Source organism: Rutilus rutilus, assembly GCF_951802725.1.
Source record: "Rutilus rutilus genome assembly, chromosome: 12".
In the NCBI taxonomy this organism is placed as follows: Eukaryota; Metazoa; Chordata; class Actinopteri; order Cypriniformes; family Leuciscidae; genus Rutilus; species Rutilus rutilus.
Genome location: NC_140217.1, coordinates 20,133,157 through 20,153,138, shown reverse-complemented (window position 1 = coordinate 20,153,138; position 19,982 = coordinate 20,133,157). Strand labels below are relative to the sequence as shown.

General features: G+C 36.9%; 1 protein-coding gene across 2 annotated transcripts in view; it reads right to left on the bottom strand.

Moving 5' to 3' along the window:
* Nucleotides 1–19,982, bottom strand: part of rab11fip4b (RAB11 family interacting protein 4 (class II) b) — a 35,083-nt gene that overhangs the window by 6,609 nt on the left and 8,492 nt on the right. For both annotated transcript variants that reach the window (XM_084426732.1, XM_084426733.1), the window contains exons 2-9: nucleotides 15,244–15,460; nucleotides 14,766–14,954; nucleotides 11,800–11,928; nucleotides 10,102–10,137; nucleotides 4,984–5,083; nucleotides 3,406–3,509; nucleotides 3,030–3,170; nucleotides 715–796 (exon numbers count right to left, since the gene is read on the bottom strand). In XM_084426732.1, coding sequence (XP_084282858.1) covers nucleotides 715–796; nucleotides 3,030–3,170; nucleotides 3,406–3,509; nucleotides 4,984–5,083; nucleotides 10,102–10,137; nucleotides 11,800–11,928; nucleotides 14,766–14,954; nucleotides 15,244–15,428 — 966 coding nt within the window. In that variant the 5' untranslated portion in view covers nucleotides 15,429–15,460. The remainder of the gene's footprint in view (nucleotides 1–714; nucleotides 797–3,029; nucleotides 3,171–3,405; nucleotides 3,510–4,983; nucleotides 5,084–10,101; nucleotides 10,138–11,799; nucleotides 11,929–14,765; nucleotides 14,955–15,243; nucleotides 15,461–19,982) is intronic.

The window sequence follows — 19,982 nt, the reverse complement described above, 5'->3', positions numbered from 1 at the left end:
AATCCTACTGCTCATAAAACGTTCACTACAAGGCTTATGAGTTATAACCAGTTTAGGTGGAAATTATTTTACTGTAGCTATACCCAATAATAGACACGGTACTTCCTTAAAAATAAATTCCAGCACAGTGCTACAACAACCCATAATGAAATGACCCTTCACAATAGATAATGCTTTACAATGAACTCTGTTAGAGCTACATATGGCAATTTATCCATTCAATAAAATACCTTTCTCACCTGTTGAGTAACAAAAATACCATCTCCGAAAAGCCAAGTCAATGTTGATTCTCATTTTATTGTGAGCTCTGTCGCATTCTCTTTTTGCCAGCTGACTCTCCTCTGTTCTGCGTTTTTAAAACTGGTTTGAGATTTAGCTGCTTTATCAACCTTCTTGCTCATTGTGACATCTAAACTATGCCACTCCTACACCACACCGGTCAAAGTGGCCAGAGCAACCTTTTTTTATTTACGGATATGACGACACACACACGGGCGAGTGACGCATGTACGCAATTTTCTGCAAAAACATTTTAGAAGAAGGATTGATGATGTATTCAATCATTATTTAAATTCTGTTCATTTTGAACAAAAATAAAAATATAGTATACCTTTCAATAAAGCAGTACCATTACAAGCATTCATTCATCCTCATTTACATTTCCTTCAACCTAAATAAAAATGGTCAAGAATATGCATAGTAAAACTGTCCCACCTCATCCAGTTTATCTGTCTGGGATTTTAGTCTGTTCATATTCATTGCCATCTCTCCATTTTCCTCCTCTAGATGATGTAGTCTGCCGGTAGAAAAAAGAAAAGAAGCCTTCCATCATACTACTGATGCTATAAGTGTCCACTGCACAATAGCTCTGTGAATCAAGATCTCAGGTTTCTAGATATAATGTAATGGTCCCTTCAGTGGCTTAACTGTGTTGCTTTTCTCTCTAACACCCTTATGAAGGACCATCTGAGACGGCTTCATTAGTGCACTATATACTGGAATATACACCAATACTGGAAGACCTACAAGGAAGAGTGTTTAACTCTTCCCCTGCCATTGATGGAAATTTACACCATCATTTGAGACAACGTTTCCTTGCCATTCACAGAAATTTACGGCTTTCCGTGTTTTCACTGTTATACCGTAGGGTGCGCAATGACACCTGAAAGAGTACTGAATCTCCTGATCAAAAGGCATGTAAAAAAGCAGTAACAAGCGATATCATATGCAAGCACATGCATAAGTACAATAAAGCGATCATCAACATTAAACAGCATATAAATCAAAACTGCCAAATTTTACGGAATGAAATTTCGACCCAGGACGAGCTATAGGACTGTGCAAGCATTAGGGGTGTTGATGGACTCGATCTACTTCATCTAATGTATGTTTTGATCATCGTTCTGAATCCGATCTGGATGTAGTGTTTGACAAAAAACGCATTTTTCTCAGCTTTTTGCTCAAATTGTTTTTTTAATGTAACTTTTCAAAACATTCAAGTGTTGATAAAAAAAAAAGAATGCATTAAGATAGAATAAAATGGGTTTATTTTGTTTAAAAGCAGAGGCTCTGTTCTTTCTTTTGATATATTGCATGTTCACATGTTCATTCAACAAAGTATTCGGGGGACCATGAAAATTTTGTGAAAATGATAAAAAATGCTGGCGGTGACTGGCAACTAAAAAAAAAAAAAAAAAAAAAAAACTGATGGGGAAAGAGTTTAAAAAGCTGAAATAGCGGGCGGACAGTGGAGTGTAAAACCTGCCCAGGCAAATATGTAAATTCAAAATGAGGTACAGTATACATTTTTTTTTTAAATTAAGCATTATTGTATTTACTGCATGACAAAAAAAAAATTAGCATTAATCTGTATTCTTTATACATTTACTTTAGAAGCACATTTCAATAAAATTTGTTTTTAAAACACAGAATTACATTTATTTTTGTTACCCTATAGTACAGGCAAATAGTTTTATTGTTCTTATTTTCTAAGTCACACTACTGATTAAAAATGTGAAATAATTAAGAATTTTTTTATGTTTTTGAAAACGTCTCTTATGCTCACCAAGGCTGCATTTATTTGATCAAATCAAAAAGTAAAAACAGTAATATTATTGTGAAATATTATAAATTCTACACATTTATTATGAAATACATTTAAAAAAAAGAAAAAACATTTAAAATAACTATTTTACATTTTATATATTTTAAAGTGTAATTTATTCCTGTGATGGCAGTTGTGCTGCTTAATATTTTTGTGGAAACCACGATACACTACAATTAAAAAGTTTGGTGTATATAAGATTTTTAAAAAAATGGATCACGATTTCTATAAAAATATTTGTAAAAGTTTATGCTAAACTAAAGAACCATTATTAATTGAGTACCAATAATAATTGATAACCAAGCACCAAATCAGCCTATTAAAATGATTTCTGAAGGATCATGTGACTGAAGACTGGAGCAATGATGCTGAAAACTCGGATTTGCCATCACAGGAATTTATAATTTTTTTACAAATGTATTAAAATAGAAAACAGTTATTTTAAATTGTAATGATATTTCACAATATTATTATTATTATACCTTTATTTTTACAGGCAAGTCATTAAGAACAAGTTCTTATTTACAATGGCGGCCTGACAAGTGGAATAACCACTTCGGGAAAGGGAAGGAGGGCTAAAATAAATACATTAGAAATACATAGGCTACAGGATACAATTTCATAAAAATACAATTTAAAACACAACACAGGAGACAACAGACACTTATAACCAGCTATGGTATTACTATAATAATATTACTGATTATTTTTTACTTATTTCTTTACTGTATTTTTAAATCAAATAAATATGCCCTTGATGGGCATAAGAGACTTAATTATTCAAAACGTAAACCTTAAAAAAAGTTTTTAGTCTGATTTATCTAAATTGAGCTTGTTTTAAAGATATTTGTATCTTTTTAACGGATTTTTTTTTTTTTTGCAGTTTTGCTATACATTGTGCTGCATTGTTATTTTTGTCTCTCACCGATTTGTAAGCAGCTCTATCTGTGTGTTCTTGTCTTTCTCCAGTCGACTGTAGGCCTCTCTGTGTCTCCTGAGCTCCTCCTCCATTATGTTTTCCTCTCTGGTCTCCTGGTCTTTTAGCTGCTCCTCCAACTCGTGAATCCTGTTGAAGCAACAGTCCTCATCATTAACATGAATCTTTGACAGACCTGCTGAGGCACGTTTTGACCTTTTGGCATTTAGCAAATGCAAAACTTTTGCTAAGACTATTTTCATAGAACGCTTTGCTAGAGGAAAGAATCTGCTCTTTAAAGAAAGTATGCAAATACATATGCATATAAAATAGTTCCAATGAAATGAACTATGTGTGGGTGGGTGGACCTTGAGTAGCAATTCACCTGTGGACCAACTGTATGTTTTCCTGTTTCAGCTTGGACTTCACATCCCCATTCATCAGAATCTCATTTTCCAGCTCTGTCACTTTCTTGTCCAAGTAACTCACCTGTGTAAGAAACAACAATGAATGTTAATCTCACTATTAGTGGCTGCTTCTGTACCAGTCTTGTCTGAATGACTATCAGCACGACCATGAAAAAAGTTTTGCAACAACAGTACATGTTAAAGGTTTAAAAAGTGTTTGCGTGTATAAACCTGTATTGATCCGGTTTTAAATAAATATAAGAAACAGGTGTTTTTCAACTATGTGCACATTTGGCCCTGTAGACATTTAGAAAATAAACTCTACTGTGAACTCTCTCTCTCTCTCTCTCTCTGTGTGTGCGAGTCATCAATCCACGATTTCCACAACAACTTTACTTGCCTTGTACCTTGAATTATGTACTTACATGTTATATACTGCATTTAATAGCATTCTGTGGTGAAAATGATCATGGGCGGCGCTAGGGATGGGCTTTTGTATGTTTTTAGCAGAGCCATAGAAGTTTTTCAACGGCTCTGTTTTTTAGTAAAGCCCAGAATGTTTTGTTACCTTGTCTTTCTTATAGATCTTAAAAATTAATCTAAAAAAAATGATTTAATATGATTACAGCGTCCGCGTTTACCTAATGGTGACAAGTGCATTTTACAGGATTATATTTATATTTTCTCCCTTTGTATCAAAGGTACTTGCCAACGTGCTTTTGCAGTATTGAGCATAGTAGCCAATCACAGACGTCTGTTGAACGAAACGAGCAATCAGAGGCGTTTAAAAGAGTCGCTGCGCTGAAGATCTGTTTTGCGCGATCTTGTCATTATAGCCAATAAACTGTAGATGCAAATAAGAGATATTTCACTGCAATGTATTTGATATTCTTGATGCTGCTCTGTAGCGCTCCATTACGCATCGCTAAAATTATTAAAGAAGGCGGGGCTTCATTCTTATTATGAAAGTCGAAAACGCAAAACGTTTCTTGCACCGTCATATTCAGTTAGCATGAATCATGGAAATGATAGCATATTTTCAATTCAAAACAGTTGTCAAATATTAAACGTTTATATACTTACATTTTACCAGGTATTTTTTCACTGTTAAAACTAGCGTCGCGTAGGAACGGTCTTCAGTGAACGGTAATGTGTGCATACTTTAAAATAAAACATTTACAAATAGTTTCAATTGATTACTTCACAAATAAAATACATTTATATAAAATACTAAACATTTATGCACATAAACGCAATTGAAAAGCAGAAAAAAAAAAATGTTTTGGCAACAAAAAGAAAAGTCTGAAATGTGTTAATTAAATCAATCCATGGGACATAAAAGTGCACAAAGTTGAAGAAACACCCAGATACAGACAAAATCCAATTTAAGTATCAATGTGAGTATCCAATATAAGTATACGGATGTGATTTCCTGAGCAGAGATCAGTACTAAGCGTGCGTTTAAAAAGACACTCCAAAGATAGTCTGCATTGGTGATGCGGTTTTCACAGGACTATGATCGGGAAGTGGATGAGTGTGCTGTGAGGGGATTTTACCTTCTCAGTAATGTCTAGTTCACAGGAGTCAATGCTGTCATTGAACAAATCCTCTGTGCTGCCGTGACTACTGCTGAGGTTACTGTTGTGGAGCAGCTGCCTGTTGGACCCGCATGCACACACACAAAAACAGGAACAATTTAATCATAGAATACGATCATGCATCACAATAAGACATAAGGCAATTATATTTTGATTTATCACACAAAACACCAGTTCATTTTGTGTACCCTCAGCATTCAGATCCCATGCTGACAGCTACATTTTGCAAGAGGAACGTCCCACTTACCTCTCTGCTCAGTTCTATGGATGGATTAGACTACACTGCAGCATCAATTACTTGCAAACTACGCTACCCATACTGCATCACTGCACCCATTCATTCTATTAATCTACATTCAATGCCTGTGCATCTTTAGGAGCACTGCGGTTACAAGCGAGAGAAGGCACTGACCAGCAGAGGCATTATGAGAGCTGGAGCAGTGCCCGATCCAGTCCACCCACCCACACAGAACCAAAAAGTACTCGTCTAAAAGACACATGCGCATGCGCGGGCATGAAGACTATTCTCTTGTCCCACTTACATTAGGCTCTGAGAGCCGTTAACTTGTGTGTACACAAATACACATTCACACTTCTGCAGAGTCAGGTCTTGGTTGCCACTTTGTTTTATTTCTGTCATTGTCGTTAACGCAATGACTTCACACATGAAAATACATTATACAAATTACACACTTTGGTCTCTCCCTCTCTAGCTCTGCTTTCCCTCTCTCTCTTGCACTGAGGTCAGCTGTGGAAGGCCATTTTCATCTTGTCACTGTGATTTAGAGTAGGAGACTGGTTGCCAAAGGGACAAGAAAAACTGCCATTCACCCACACAATTTTTGCCTCCCACACAACATTTGATCAGATTCTTACAATTAAACACAAGAGAACTGTCTAGACTAATGTGTGTGTGTGTGTGTGTGTGTGTGTGTGTGTGTGTGTGTGTGTATACACATTATGCATATTATACAGTGTTCGAATTGAGGGGGGGCTGGGGGGGTCCGGGACCTCCCATAAGCATCAAGGGACCCCCCATAAGGCCCAAAAAAATTACCTCGGGGGGGTCCCCTGGGTTTTCATTAAAACTAAAATAATAGAAACATAATTTATTAGGTAATATTTTTTTTTTTAATCAAAGTATTTCGCTGCCGCTCCTATTAGAAAGTAATTCAAATTAGATTTGCGTCTGAAAAGACGCTCAAATTTATAAACAGATACATTTTATTGATCGTGCCATTTATATGCCAAAAATAGTTTTTTTTTCGTGTAAATGATAGGCCTACACACTGCAAACCCCTTGGGTAGGATTAGGGGTGTGGAGTACGTGCGTATTACACGCCATAAAGTGCGTATCATATGCACGCAAAAACTATTTTTGGCAAATAAATGGTACGAGAAATAAATTTCGTGCTATAGATAAGCACTTTCACGAGAGTCTGGCAGAGTGGATCCTCATTTTCACCTCACGATGACAGTAAGATAATATTTCTTTCTTTTATGATTGTTTGGTAATTTACTGATCTGAATAGAATTTCGACATTAACGGTTGTCCGGGACACGTGCGTGTGTTTTTTAAGGGACAAGTGAAAGAGAATTGTAGCCTACTTGCCCAACCGGACAAATGCCCTGATTAAAACAATTTTCAATATCAAAAAAATAAAATAAGAAATAACGTAGGCCTACTCGGTTAGGCTACTAACGTAACCTCAGTTCCCTGAGAGTAGGGAAAGAGTATAGAGAGTACAAATTAGGGAAAGAAATGCCCTTTATAAAGCTAAAAAAATTATTCTGATAAGAGTGTTTTCCAACAGTGATGTAATGACACATTGACAATTTAAGTTTGAAGGGAGTAAAGCCTCTGTTTAGGCTGGAAATGTAATTTTGACAAAAGAAGAACTTTTATTTTAAATAAATCTTAATTTTAAATCAGCCTACAGTGTGATATTTCATCATATTATCATGCTTAACACTGAGAATTTGAATAATTGAAATGTGATGATCAGATGCAGAGATCTAAATCAGAGAATATCATAGGTTCGGGAGGTTGGCGGGTGGATTATTTATTTTTAACAGCAGATTCGGGGGACTCAAAGTGCACCAGATTAATGAATTTATCTTTAAAATGTACAAAATTTTCTTCCGGGGGGGGCATGCCCCCGGACCCCCCTAGAGGTAGCGAGCGCAACCCACAAAAATACTGTGGGAAACTCAGTAGGCTGTATGCTGATCTACGAAAAATACACATTTAATTATCTTATTCAAATACATGATCGGGATTTTAGCACCCAGGAAAAACCCGGATTATTACATAGAATTTGGGTGGAGAAAAGTCTTTGTTCATCAATTATGCACAGAGTTAATGCTCAACTGCAAAAACATGTTCTGAAACACTAAAAGTTAAGTAAATGAAATTATAGTATTATATGAAATAAATAAATGAAAATATGTATATTATAACGTTTTTTTTTTTTTTTTTGTGGGGACCCCCCAAGAGCTTTGACACAATTCGAACACTGATATTATATATATTATACATATATTATATGTATATGTATACACACATAAATATATACAGACAGACAGGCCCCCCCCCCCCCCCCCCCCCAAAAAAAAGTCACTGTTTGGATTTAAATAGGCAAATACTTAAGGATAATTATTGCAGTGATTATTATGTTTCTAGTATGTTATATGTTAGGGAACAGTTCTTCTAACCCTAAATGATGGAGTGTGTAGCTTTCTATTTCTTAAACAACCATGTAGGAAGACACATCATGGCCAATAATCCAGGATGACAAAACCAAGATTCATCAGGTTCAAATTGTGAAAGAATGGTTGGGAGGGAGCATGAAGAATTGTCTTCACGCATGAATTGGCACCTCTGAGTCCAGACCTCTTTGAAAGTCTTTGAGATGTGCTGGAGTGTAAACTTTACAGAGTGTTTGACTCTTGCATTGTCAATACAAGACCTTGACCAAAAATGTATGCACCTCTTGATGGAAATAAATGTTGTGATGTTATTTCCAGTGTTTCCCCTACCATTATATAAGGGGGGCGCCCCGCCCTCCTAACGGCTCCCCCCGCCCCCCTTGGAGGTCAAGTAAATTTGATTTGATTTTCTTTATAGCAACAGATTACAATTTGTTATTTTATAATAAAAAAAACCTAAATGGCCCTTAAGTAATATGTTATTTATCTTATTTCCACGATGGCATGTCTTTTCTGTCTGTGTTTACAATTATCCCAATGACTGCGCACACTCACACACAAACAAACACTTGCGTCACATACAGTTGAGCACTAGCGGACAGAGAGCGCGCGGCTGGAAATGTGTCGCTGAACTGAAGATGGCAACACTCGCTCTACTGCGAGTAGCAGCTGGAGTAGCTCTCCTGCTCCAAGTCTAACGCCCGTTTCACATATATTTCGTTTGCGGTGAGTATTTTTTTTCCGTACCCATGTTAACAGAGCTTTCACACTGCACGAGGATGCAGTCCGTCGATGATCGATCTGTTCCAGTTGCGGTGCGTATACAGCAGTGCAGAGATCGTTTCTGCACCGAGTCTATTTCTGCTGTGCTGCAAACGCTGAATTAAAGTGCATGCGCATGTTTCGTGGTCAAAATGAACACCGATTGACCTGAAAATGTAGTAATTTCACCATAAGTGCGATTAATTAAATAAAATGTAGTAATCTCACCATAAATTTATTTAATTAATTACTACTTTTTTCACTTTAAGACTGAGTTAAAGCAAGGAAAACTACAATTTACCTCAACAAGGCGACATAATGAACAACACTCGTCTTATTCGTGGAGGTGGAAAAACAAGTTCTTTGTGACATGCAAGATTTATTGTATTAAGATTTTAATATAAGTACATGGTTAAATATTTTACCACTTGCTTGAGCAACTTAATATATAATTATATAGAAGTAATGTATTGAATAATACATTGTTTAAAACGCGCGTTCACAGCAGTGGTGCGTCTGACAGGATTATTCTCTCCAATAAATGCATCATAGAAATAAAAACTTCTCATAAAAAAAGCCCATTTATATATATATTGGTTAGTATTTATAAATCTTTTTTTAGTTGTTAGTTAAAAAATAAAACTATTTAAGCTCTGGTCCATTAATATTAACAAATACTTCTATAAATTTAACAAAGGTTATTTGCAAAAGTCAATTTTAAAAAGATTTAAATATGTTTATTTATTTTTGTAAAGAGATATCTTATGTTAACATTTTTTAACTTTTACAAACCATTACCCTCCCAGACAACCAATTTATGTGACAGATAGATAGAGATAGATAGATAGAGATAGATAGATAGCGTCTGTGTCAATTTTCCCCAAACAAACCAACCAACCCCCCCCCCCCCCCCCCCCCCCCAAACCTGTAAACCTAGGGGAAACACTGTATTTCCATCAAGAAGTGCATACATTTTCGGTCAAAATCTATTTATTCTTGACTTGACTCTTGATTTTGACTAAAAATGTATGCATACATTGATGATATATATTATTGATACATATATATCCTATAAATATATATATATGCAATAATTAACTATTAATATAACCCTAACTTTGTCATAGACATTGTTCTAATTAATCACAAATAATGGATTTCACCCTATATTTCTGTGTGTTGATATGAGGAACAAATTTCTGATTTGGTGTGACTTTACTGAGGGGGTTGTTGGGGTATATTATACCAAAAATCTTTGCAGATACTGGTCTGGAGCAAATATAAATGCAATGCTCCACGGCTCTGTTTTTTTTTATTTCCTCTATTGTGAAATCTTCAGTTTACTTAACTTGTGTCTACAATTTCACTAAAATCATTTACAAAAATTTGATTCGAATTGGCATGTTCATATTTTCATCTTCCCTTCCCAAATTGTCTTCACCTCGTGATTAAATATTTAGCCTGCCAGATTAATATTGATGATATGACTTCCACAAATTCACATAACACAGTCATAACAGTGAGGGAGATGGAAACACAATAATGATTAACAGCAGCATAGACTACACAAACAAACACTGAGCAGAGTGATATGGAGTGACCTACCTTCCAAATGCAGTGCTGGAGATCTTTCTGTTCGGGCTAAAAGAAAAAAGGAAAAGAAAAAAAGATAGTTAGTTAGATTAAACATAGTATAAGTCTCAGTTTGATACTGATGAAACTGATGAACTTTTTTTTCTTTCTTTTTTTAACAACTGTTCAGTAAAACACCATTATATGTACATATGAGGGTTGGCTTGCATCATGTTTTAATAATAACATAATTGAATGTTTGACCTTGACAAAAGCAGCCAATGCTACAATTGTGTAAAAATTAAGAAAATCATTGTTAAAGATTTACTTCTTCCCAAATGATGAATGTTACTTTCTATTAAATCAGTTAAACATTACTTTCTTTCTAATGAAAAATACACAAAAATAGATTTGTACAACAAATAATTGAATAGTAATTCAACACATTGTATATGCTATATACAGACATGCTAGTTAATAGATCTCAAAACAAAAACATGGGATTTGTGGACCTTTAAAAAAAAAATAATGGGACACCAAATTGTACCTTATCAGTGGAAAGTGTCATAGGCTTTATTCCATTTTTGGACATTGGCTCACCCACAACATATTTGAATATAGTGTCAGCCTTGACACGAGTTCAGATACCTCAAACCTTACCAATGCTCACAAAAAGTCTTTAAATAGAGTTTTCAAAGAATTAGAAATGTATATGGTAAAGCACATACTACAATTCATTAAACTCTCTCCAGGTCATACACACACACATAGATTTATTGCCGACAGCTTTTTTCCAGCAGTGACAGAATGAGGTGTGAACTAATGCATTTCTTGAAGCAGTCTGCTGACAGAGCATTTAGCTTTCATTCCTCCTCTCTATCCCTCCACCCATCCTGTCTTTTTCTCTTTCTTCCCCTTCTATCTGATGCCCTCTTCCCAAAACAACATGAACAACATGTTCCATCTGATCTAATTCCTATTTCATCTTTTATTTTGAAAGGCTAAGATATGAGTGGCTAATTAAAGCCCCCTCAAAAGAGAAAAATGTTAAAGTAAACTCACTGACAATCTTTGAAACCAGCAATGATGAAGAAAAGAAGAGAAGATCTGGTTGTATCCGGATTCTCAACAAATCATCAGAATCCAAAGGCTTGCAAGTTTGTTCATGTGTGGTTATTGATGCGAGTGAGAAAGAAGAAGAGACACCGAGAGAAGGCAAAATAAGAATGCGTAGAGACAGATTAAAGTGTGGATGTGTGCAGGTGCTAATAAAGCTCTAATGGGCACTAAAGTGGTGGGCTGGATGATGTATGGGAAAGAGAGCGAAACATTAGTGGTGCAGAGAGACTGCAGCAAGATATCAGAGCCCTCATATACTGACATTAACTCCTAAAGGAAAACCCTGCTTCTATCACCCTGTCGCTTTAATATTGTCTATTGTGGCCCCGGGAAGAGAATGAAGAACAAATAACTTCTAATCCTCCCAGAGAGCCTCTAATGTGTATTCCAGGCCACTAAAAGCTTATTTCCCAGATGTGAGGGGTCACTCCTTTTACATTACTGAAGAGAAACTAGACAAGTCCATAACCACTAAACTTTAGTTTCAAAGAGCTAACTCTAATCCTAAGACTTCCTTAGGATGAGTGCACAACCAGTGTATGACAACCCCCTCTGGATGAAAAAGTATTTCATATATTTCATAACAAATGTAAACTGTAGTCAATGTTGTACCTGTTGGTTTTGAGGTTTTTCAGCCTATTCTCCAGGTCATTGAGCAGACTGACCCTCTTACAGCACTGAGAGCAAAACACGTCCATCTGTTCACCAGCGCGGCGCATCTTCCGAGGAGTCTGACCAGCACTGGATGGGTGAGAGTGAAGGTCAAAATAAGAACATAAATGCAATGTTCTCCCCAATGGAAGCATCATGTCCATCCAAGCATCCCTCAATAGTATTTGAGTCAATTGAGTCTCATTCACTAATAATTGCGTGGATTATTTCGTATTTGTACGCACAGGAGAACTTCTCACTAAAAATCTCGGCCTGATTCACAACACGTTTACACGCACATGAATTTGTTCTTAACATCGTTCTGGGGGCTCATTTATAACCGTTGCGCGTACGTACAAAACAGGCCCTGAAAGAGGCGTACGCCACTTCCGACGCATAAGTTGTGATTTATAATAACAAACTTGACGGGAAAATTTGCGCACCTGCATGCTAACTCTGACCCATTCGTACGAACATTTTGGAGACGGAGCAGTTTGGCGACACCGATGGTGAGCTGAGGGACTGACAGCAGAAAAAGGAAAACCACTTTAAATCTTCATTATGAGTCCTAATCATAAATACAGTGCACGTTCACAATAACAGTTTAAATAAATAAAATAATGATTTAAACATGTTTTACATTTGATATACATATTTAGATTAAATATGCCATTCTCATTAATGGAGTTAAGCACTTAAAGGGATACTCCACTTTTTTCGGAAATATGCTCATTTTACAACTCCCCCAGAGTTAAACAGATGAGTTTTACCGTTTTAGAATCCATTCAGCCGAACTCCGGGTCTGACGGTACCACTTTTAGCATAGCTTAGCATAGATCATTGATTCAGACGAGTCCAGTAGCATTTCTTTCAAAATGACCAAAGAGTTTCAATATTTTTCCTATTTAAAACTTGACTCTTCTGTAGTTAAACCGTGTACTAAGATCGACGGAAAATGAAAAGTTGCAATTTTCTAAGCCTATATGGCTAGGAACTACTCTCATTCCGGCGTAATAATCAAGGAACTGTGCGGCCGTACCATGGGTGCAGCAGGCGTAGTGATATGACGCAGCGCCTAAAAATAGTCCCCAGCTCGGTAACTTCTTCCAACGTGACCGGGACTAAGTTTGTCTAACCTATTAGACCTATTTTCAGGCGCTGCGTCATATCACTACGCCTGCTGCACCCATGGTACGGCCGCACAGTTCCTTGATTATTACGCCGGAATGAGAGTAGTTCCTAGCCATATAGGCTTAGAAAATCGCAACTTTTCATTTTCCGTCGATCTTAGTACACGGTTTAACTACAGAAGAGTCAAGTTTTAAATAGGAAAAATATTGAAACTCTTTGGTCATTTTGAAAGAAATGCTACTGGACTCGTCTGAATCAATGATCTATGCTAAGCTATGCTAAAAGTGGTACCGTCAGACCCGGAGTTCGGCTGAATGGATTCTAAAACGGTAAAACTCATCTGTTTAACTCTGGGGGAGTTGTAAAATGAGCATATTTCCGAAAAAAGTGGAGTATCCCTTTAAATTACATTAAATCATTAACGAAAAGTAAAAAAAAAAATATATATATATATATATATATATATATATCTATTCTAATATAGAAATATTTGTAGTGGATGCGACGCTTTTGAACACTTTTCCTATGGCATGCTGTGTTTTAATGTTTTAACTACAGCGAGGATTGCTTAGCGCATGATAATAGCAGAACTTATGGTCTTAAAAAATACTTTGGTGCAAATAATGATCAATAATGCACAATAAGGCCTATCTGTTTCCATTAAAAATACTGAAAAAATTTAAAATACTATTTGGCCAGAGGAAAAGTTTGAGAAAAACTTTTTCTGAAATGTATTTTATACTATTTGATTTATTTATTCAAAGCAATATTATTTTAGCAATGTAATGTGATGACGGCACATCCGTATCTCATATTTTCCTAATGTCTTGTACCATTAAAGGGATACTTCACCGATTAGCATTAAAGCGTAACTCTCGCCAAAATGCAACCTAGGGTCTTTTTGTTCATCTAACCGAGGCAAACTTTCGTTTAAAAGCATAATTAGAATGGAAACGCCACTTTTGAATTTGACCGTATTTTCGTTTTCGGTCAAATTGCCTTTTGAATGCGAGTGCTAGGGGCACGACTATGTTAGCATCAACATCGCTATTTTAAAAACACTAAGGCGGCTCGACACAACATTAAACTTTGCTCGAAGTATCACCAGGGGCTCTACACATGAACTCGAGCATTATACTAAAAAGAAAGATTTTGAACAACTCACTGTAGCTGTTGTTGTTTCCATCCGCCAGCATTTTGTCAGTCAAAAATTGGCGGACGGAAACAACAACACCTACAGTGAGTTGTTCCAAACTTTCAAAGATAGAAAAATCAACATTTTAATTTTGGGTTATAACTTGATTTGCAATCAGATTAGTGCATTTTAGATGACAGGACATGCATCTTAAAAATCCATAGATTGTCTTTCATTTGATATTTACTACATTTCATTTAATATATTCTACAAACATCTACTTCCTTACATGTTAAAAAAAAAAATAGACATAATGGCTGAACAGACAGGAAGGGTAAAATGTTTCCCCTTTTATTATTAAAATAAAAATAAAAGGAAGTCAATTTGGTTAACAAAAGAATATTCTACTTTCTACTCCATCCAAAATGGTTTTATTAATTTTTTAGCACAGTGTCAGGACTAAAAAGCATCATAGTGCTGTTTGAGTGAGGAAGTTTCCCACAGTTCTATTCACTAATACAGTTACTGAAAGAAATCCTGTGTAATGAAGACTGATATCTGGATTTTTTTTAACTAATTATTCTTTCATTTTAAAGTAAATCCCTCTGAAAACAGACCTAGGGGCAGTCAGAGAGAGAAACACACACAGACACACACTTACCTGGAGGAAACAGAGGAGCCCAGATCTGAGCATCCATTAATGCGGATCTCATCATCTGGACAGGGGTTGCTAGCAGTGTATTCTCCATCCTCTCCTTCTCCATAGTCCTCAAACTGCTCCTCATTTAATGAGGCAGATGAATGTGTAGATTGATCAGAAGTCTCGGAGCGATTACACATCTGACTAAACCTGCAGCAATGAGAGATTTTTTTGTGCGCTTTAGGCTTTGTCTGTAGTTTTTTTTTTTTCCCCACTTAAGAAAGCAATTATTATTCCATTCACGCATTCCAGATAGATAGATAGATAGATAGATAGATAGATAGATAGATAGATAGATAGATAGATAGATAGATAGATAGATAGATAGATAGATAGATAGATAGATAGATAGATAGATAGATAGATAGATAGATAGATAGATAGATAGATAGATAGATAGATAGATAGATAGATAGATAGATAGATAAAAAGCACTCACTTTTCTCCTGGAAGGCAAAGCCCAATCCCTTCCTCTTTTTCTCCAGTTCTCCCTCCATCTGATATCACAGATGACGGAGCACTGTCTACTGCACTGTCTCTGTCTGACTCTCTCTCCACCCCTCTGCTTTCCTCACCCTCCTCATCCTCAAGCATTGGGCCATCTAGGCACTCCTGGATGGACATTGATGACTGTAGCCCGGCCTGTCCTGATTGTTCTGTCAAAAGCAAAAGAGATTAAACTGTTAGAATAGTCACAGCACAACACCTAACCAGGATTACATAAGAACAGAAACCATTCTGAAAATATCACAGACTCATTGATGTATGTCAGAGATAAAATCTCGGTTACGCTTAATTTCCAAAGTCCTCTATAGACATTTTACTAACTAAAATAAACTCAATAGAGTAGACTATTAGATTAGGGTTAGTGTTAGTAGAATAAGTTGACTTGCAATGTTACTTATATTCAGGATGTCTGTTGGGGGACCACTGGGACCCACAAAGTGGGCGGCCATTTTGGGGGACGGGCAATGTTAGCAGATAATGACTCTAATGACTGGTAGTTGACATGTAGTTGCAAAGTTACTTATGGTCAGTAGAATGTTTAAAGTGGACTGTCGAAATAAAGTATTTCCAAAAAAAGTTTATCCAAAAAATTCTGTGAGTGACAACTGCATTTATCTAACCACAAAAATATTTTGGTGTCTCTGCAGAGATCATGGATACTAACAATTTATCTGAATGGTGCAGCTATATATTAGTAATATTTGTGACTGGAGGCATACCGTTTGAGTAACAACAGCAAAAATCTTTTTAAAATCGAGTGTTAAATACATGTGCAAAATTCTTAGCAATGTACATGTTAGATGTTAGTCTAACATCTTAGTGTGTTCATGTTAGTTCAATAAACTTTTATTTACACCATATAAATGTAATAAATCTAAAAATGGCACAAGGTCTTTAATTAGATTTAGTTAAGTTTTTATCAGAAATAATATTAAATGTTCCTATATCAAAAACTTAGAAAGGAATATTTACATAGCCAGCCATGATAGGACCACAAAAAGAAAACACAAAAGTTTCATCACAGCTACTGGCTAAAATTGTGTAGAAACCCATGTTACCTCTTTGCATTCTGCTTGGCATTTACAGAAGAATGGACAGAACTGGGAAAGCATAAAGCATTCTCTTCCCAATTTTTAATCAATCAGACACTGCTTCTGTGGTTTACAAAACTGGCTCTACAACTAACAGTCACTTTTGTAAGTTGATCACACAGCAGGTGGGTGTGAATGTGTGAGAAAGAAAAAAAGTGCTTTTTAGTATTCTGCTGTGCTGAACATGAGGGGGTAGGGATACAAAATGCCAGTGTGTGGTCAGGGTGCTTGATCAGCGAGTGGTCCTACAGACACAGACAAACACACACAAAGCATTTTTTCTTTCACTCTCTCACATTTCGTTGCAAAGGACAAATTCAAATCAGGTCACAAAACTGAGGTAATTATGTGCTCTTCTATCTGTGAATAGATCTCCTCCTCCACAATATGATCATTGACTGTCTCAGCAGAGTATGGTTACCCATATTTGAGCACCCGATTATAAATGCACACAACACGCCGCAGCGTGAAACATGACATTCAAAGCCCTGCAGGAAGCTCTTACATAAAGGATAGCAACATCCATTCGTAAAGCTAGAAAGTGAACCGTCTCTCTGAAAGCATTAATATGCATTTGTGAAAAATGCACAAATGTTCAGTGCTTGCCTGGCAAAAGCTGTTAAATTCGCATTTCACAGTGCAATGCCCCTTTAGGATAGCATTACATAATGGTCTCCATAAAAGAATATTAACATTCATAATAAAAAAATAAAGTAGGATGGGTGTTTTTTTTTCAGATGTTGAGAAAACTTCTCAGTTTCCAGGTACTGTACTGGACAATATGTAACAGACAATATGCCATACATGAAACTGGAAAGGTCTGAAATTCTGTCTGAAACCATGTTCTTTATGACCTTCTGAGACCTGACATGACTTTACACAATTAACAATTGTGCAGGTTATGATGTAGATTTATGCTACTTTCTGCTGTTTTCTTTGTTCAACTGAAACCAGTTGGTAAACAGGGCACGAGGCCACTTCAAATAACCATGACAGGATGAAAACAATAAACATATGAATGATCAGGAGTATCTTTTTAAAAAAAGAAAAGAAAAGAAAAGAAAAGAAGTGCCTGAAGTGCAACCAGACATGTCGGAGAGCTGCCCACGAGGATATTGGCTCTGACATCAGGAGGATCTCTTGATAAAAATCTGTTTATTACAGCACAGGGGTCAATAATTCTGTTGAAGTTGATCATAATAATAAAAAGACAAGACACTATTTTTTAGAGTTGGCGCTCAAATGTCAGGTTGATGCAACTATCCTGATATCCTAAGAAAAAGAATAACATAAGAAAAAAAATTATTACATATAATTATATTACATACATACAGTGGGTACGGAAAGTATTCAGACCCCCTTAAATTTTTCACTCTTTGTTATATTGCAGCCATTTGCTAAAATCATTTAAGTTCATTTTTTTTCCTCATTATTGTACACACAGCACCCCATATTGACAGAAAAAAACACAGAATTGTTGACATTTTTGCACATTTATTAAGAAAGAAAAACTGAAATATCACATGGTCCTAATATTCAGACCCTTTGCTCAGTATTTAGTAGAAGCACCCTTTTGATCTAATACAGCCATGAGTCTTTTTGGGAAAGATGCAACAAGTTTTTCACACCTGGATTTGGGTATCCTCTGCCATTCCTCCTTGCAGATCCTCTCCATTTCTGTCAGGTTGTATGGTAAACGTTGGTAGACAGCCATTTTCAGGTCTCTCCAGAGATGCTCAATTGGGTTTAAGACAGGGCTCTGGCTGGGCCATTCAAGAACAGTCACGGAGTTGTTGTGAAGCCACTCCTTCGTTATGTTAGCTGTGTGCTTAGGGTCATTGTCTTGTTGGAAGGTGAACCTTCGGCCCAATCTGAGGTCCAGAGCACTCTGGAGAAGGTTTTCGTCCAGGATATCCCTGTACTTGGCCGCATTCATCTTTCCCTCGATTGCAACCAGTCGTCCTGTCCCTGCAGCTGAAAAACACCCCCACAGCATGATGCTGCCACCACCATGCTTCACTGTTGAGACTGTATTGGACAGGTGATGAGCAGTGCCTGGTTTTCTCCACACATACCGCTTAGAATTAAGGCCAAAAAGTTCTATCTTGGTCTCATCAGACCAGAGAATCTTATTTATCACCATCTTGGGAGTCCTTCAGGTGTGCTTTCATGTGTCTTGCACTGAGGAGAGGCTTCCGTCAGGCCACTCTGCCATAAAGCCCCGACTGGTGGATGGCTGCAGTGATGGTTGACTTACTACAACTTTCTCCCATCTCCCGACGGCATCTCTGGAGCTCAGCCACAGTGATCTTTGGGTTCTTCTTTACCTCTCTCACCAAGGCTCTTCTCCCCCGATAGCTCAGTTTGGCCGGACGGCCAGCTCTAGGAAGGGTTCTGGTCGTCCCAAACGTCTTCCATTTAAGGATTATGGAGGCCACTGTGCTCTTAGGAACCTTAAGTGCAGCAGACATTTTTTTGTAACCTTGGCCAGATCTGTGCCTTGCCACAATTCTGTCTCTGAGCTCTTCAGGCAGTTCCTTTGACCTCATGATTCTCATTTGCTCTGACATGCACTGTGAGCTGTAAGGGGTTATATAGACAGGTGTGTGGCTTTCCTAATCAAGTCCAATCAGTAGGCTATAATCAAGGATGATCAGAAGAAATGGACAGCACCTGAGTTAAATATATGAGTGTCACAGCAAAGGGTCTGAATACTTAGGACCATGTGATATTTCAGTTTTTCTTTTTTAATAAATGTGCAAAAATGTCAACAATTCTGTGTTTTTCTGTCAATGTGGGGTGCTGTGTGTACAATAATGAGGAAAAAAAATGAACTTAAATGATTTTAGCAAATGGCTGCAATATAACAAAGAGTGAAAAATTTATGCCGGTCTGAATACTTTCCGTACCCACTGTGTGTGTGTGTGTGTGTGTGTGTGTGTGTGTGTGTGTGTGTGTGTGTGTGTGTGTGTGTGTGTGTATACAGTGAGGAAAATAAGTATTTGAACACCCTGCTATTTTGCAAGTTCTCCCACTTAGAAATCATGGTGGGGTCTGAAATTGTCATCGTAGGTGCATGTCCACTGTGAGAGACATAATCTAATAAAAAAAAATCCAGAAATCACAATGTATGATTTTTGAACTATTTATTTGTATGATACAGCTGCAAATAAGTATTTGAACACCTGTCTATCAGCTAGAATTCTGACCCTCAAAGACCTGTTAGTCTGCCTTTAAAATGTCCACCTCCACTCCATTTATTATCCTAAATTAGATGCACCTGTTTGAGGTCGTTAGCTGCATAAAGACACCTGTCCACCCCATACAATCAGTAAGAATCCAACTACTAACATGGCCAAGACCAAAGAGCTGTCCAAAGACACTAGAGACAAAATTGTACACCTCCACAAGGCTGGAAAGGGCTACGGGGAAATTGCCAAGCAGCTTGGTGAAAAAAGGTCCACTGTTGGAGCAATCATTAGAAAATGGAAGAAGCTAAACATGACTGTCAATCTCCCTCGGACTGGGGCTCCATGCAAGATCTCACCTCGTGGGGTCTCAATGATCCTAAGAAAGGTGA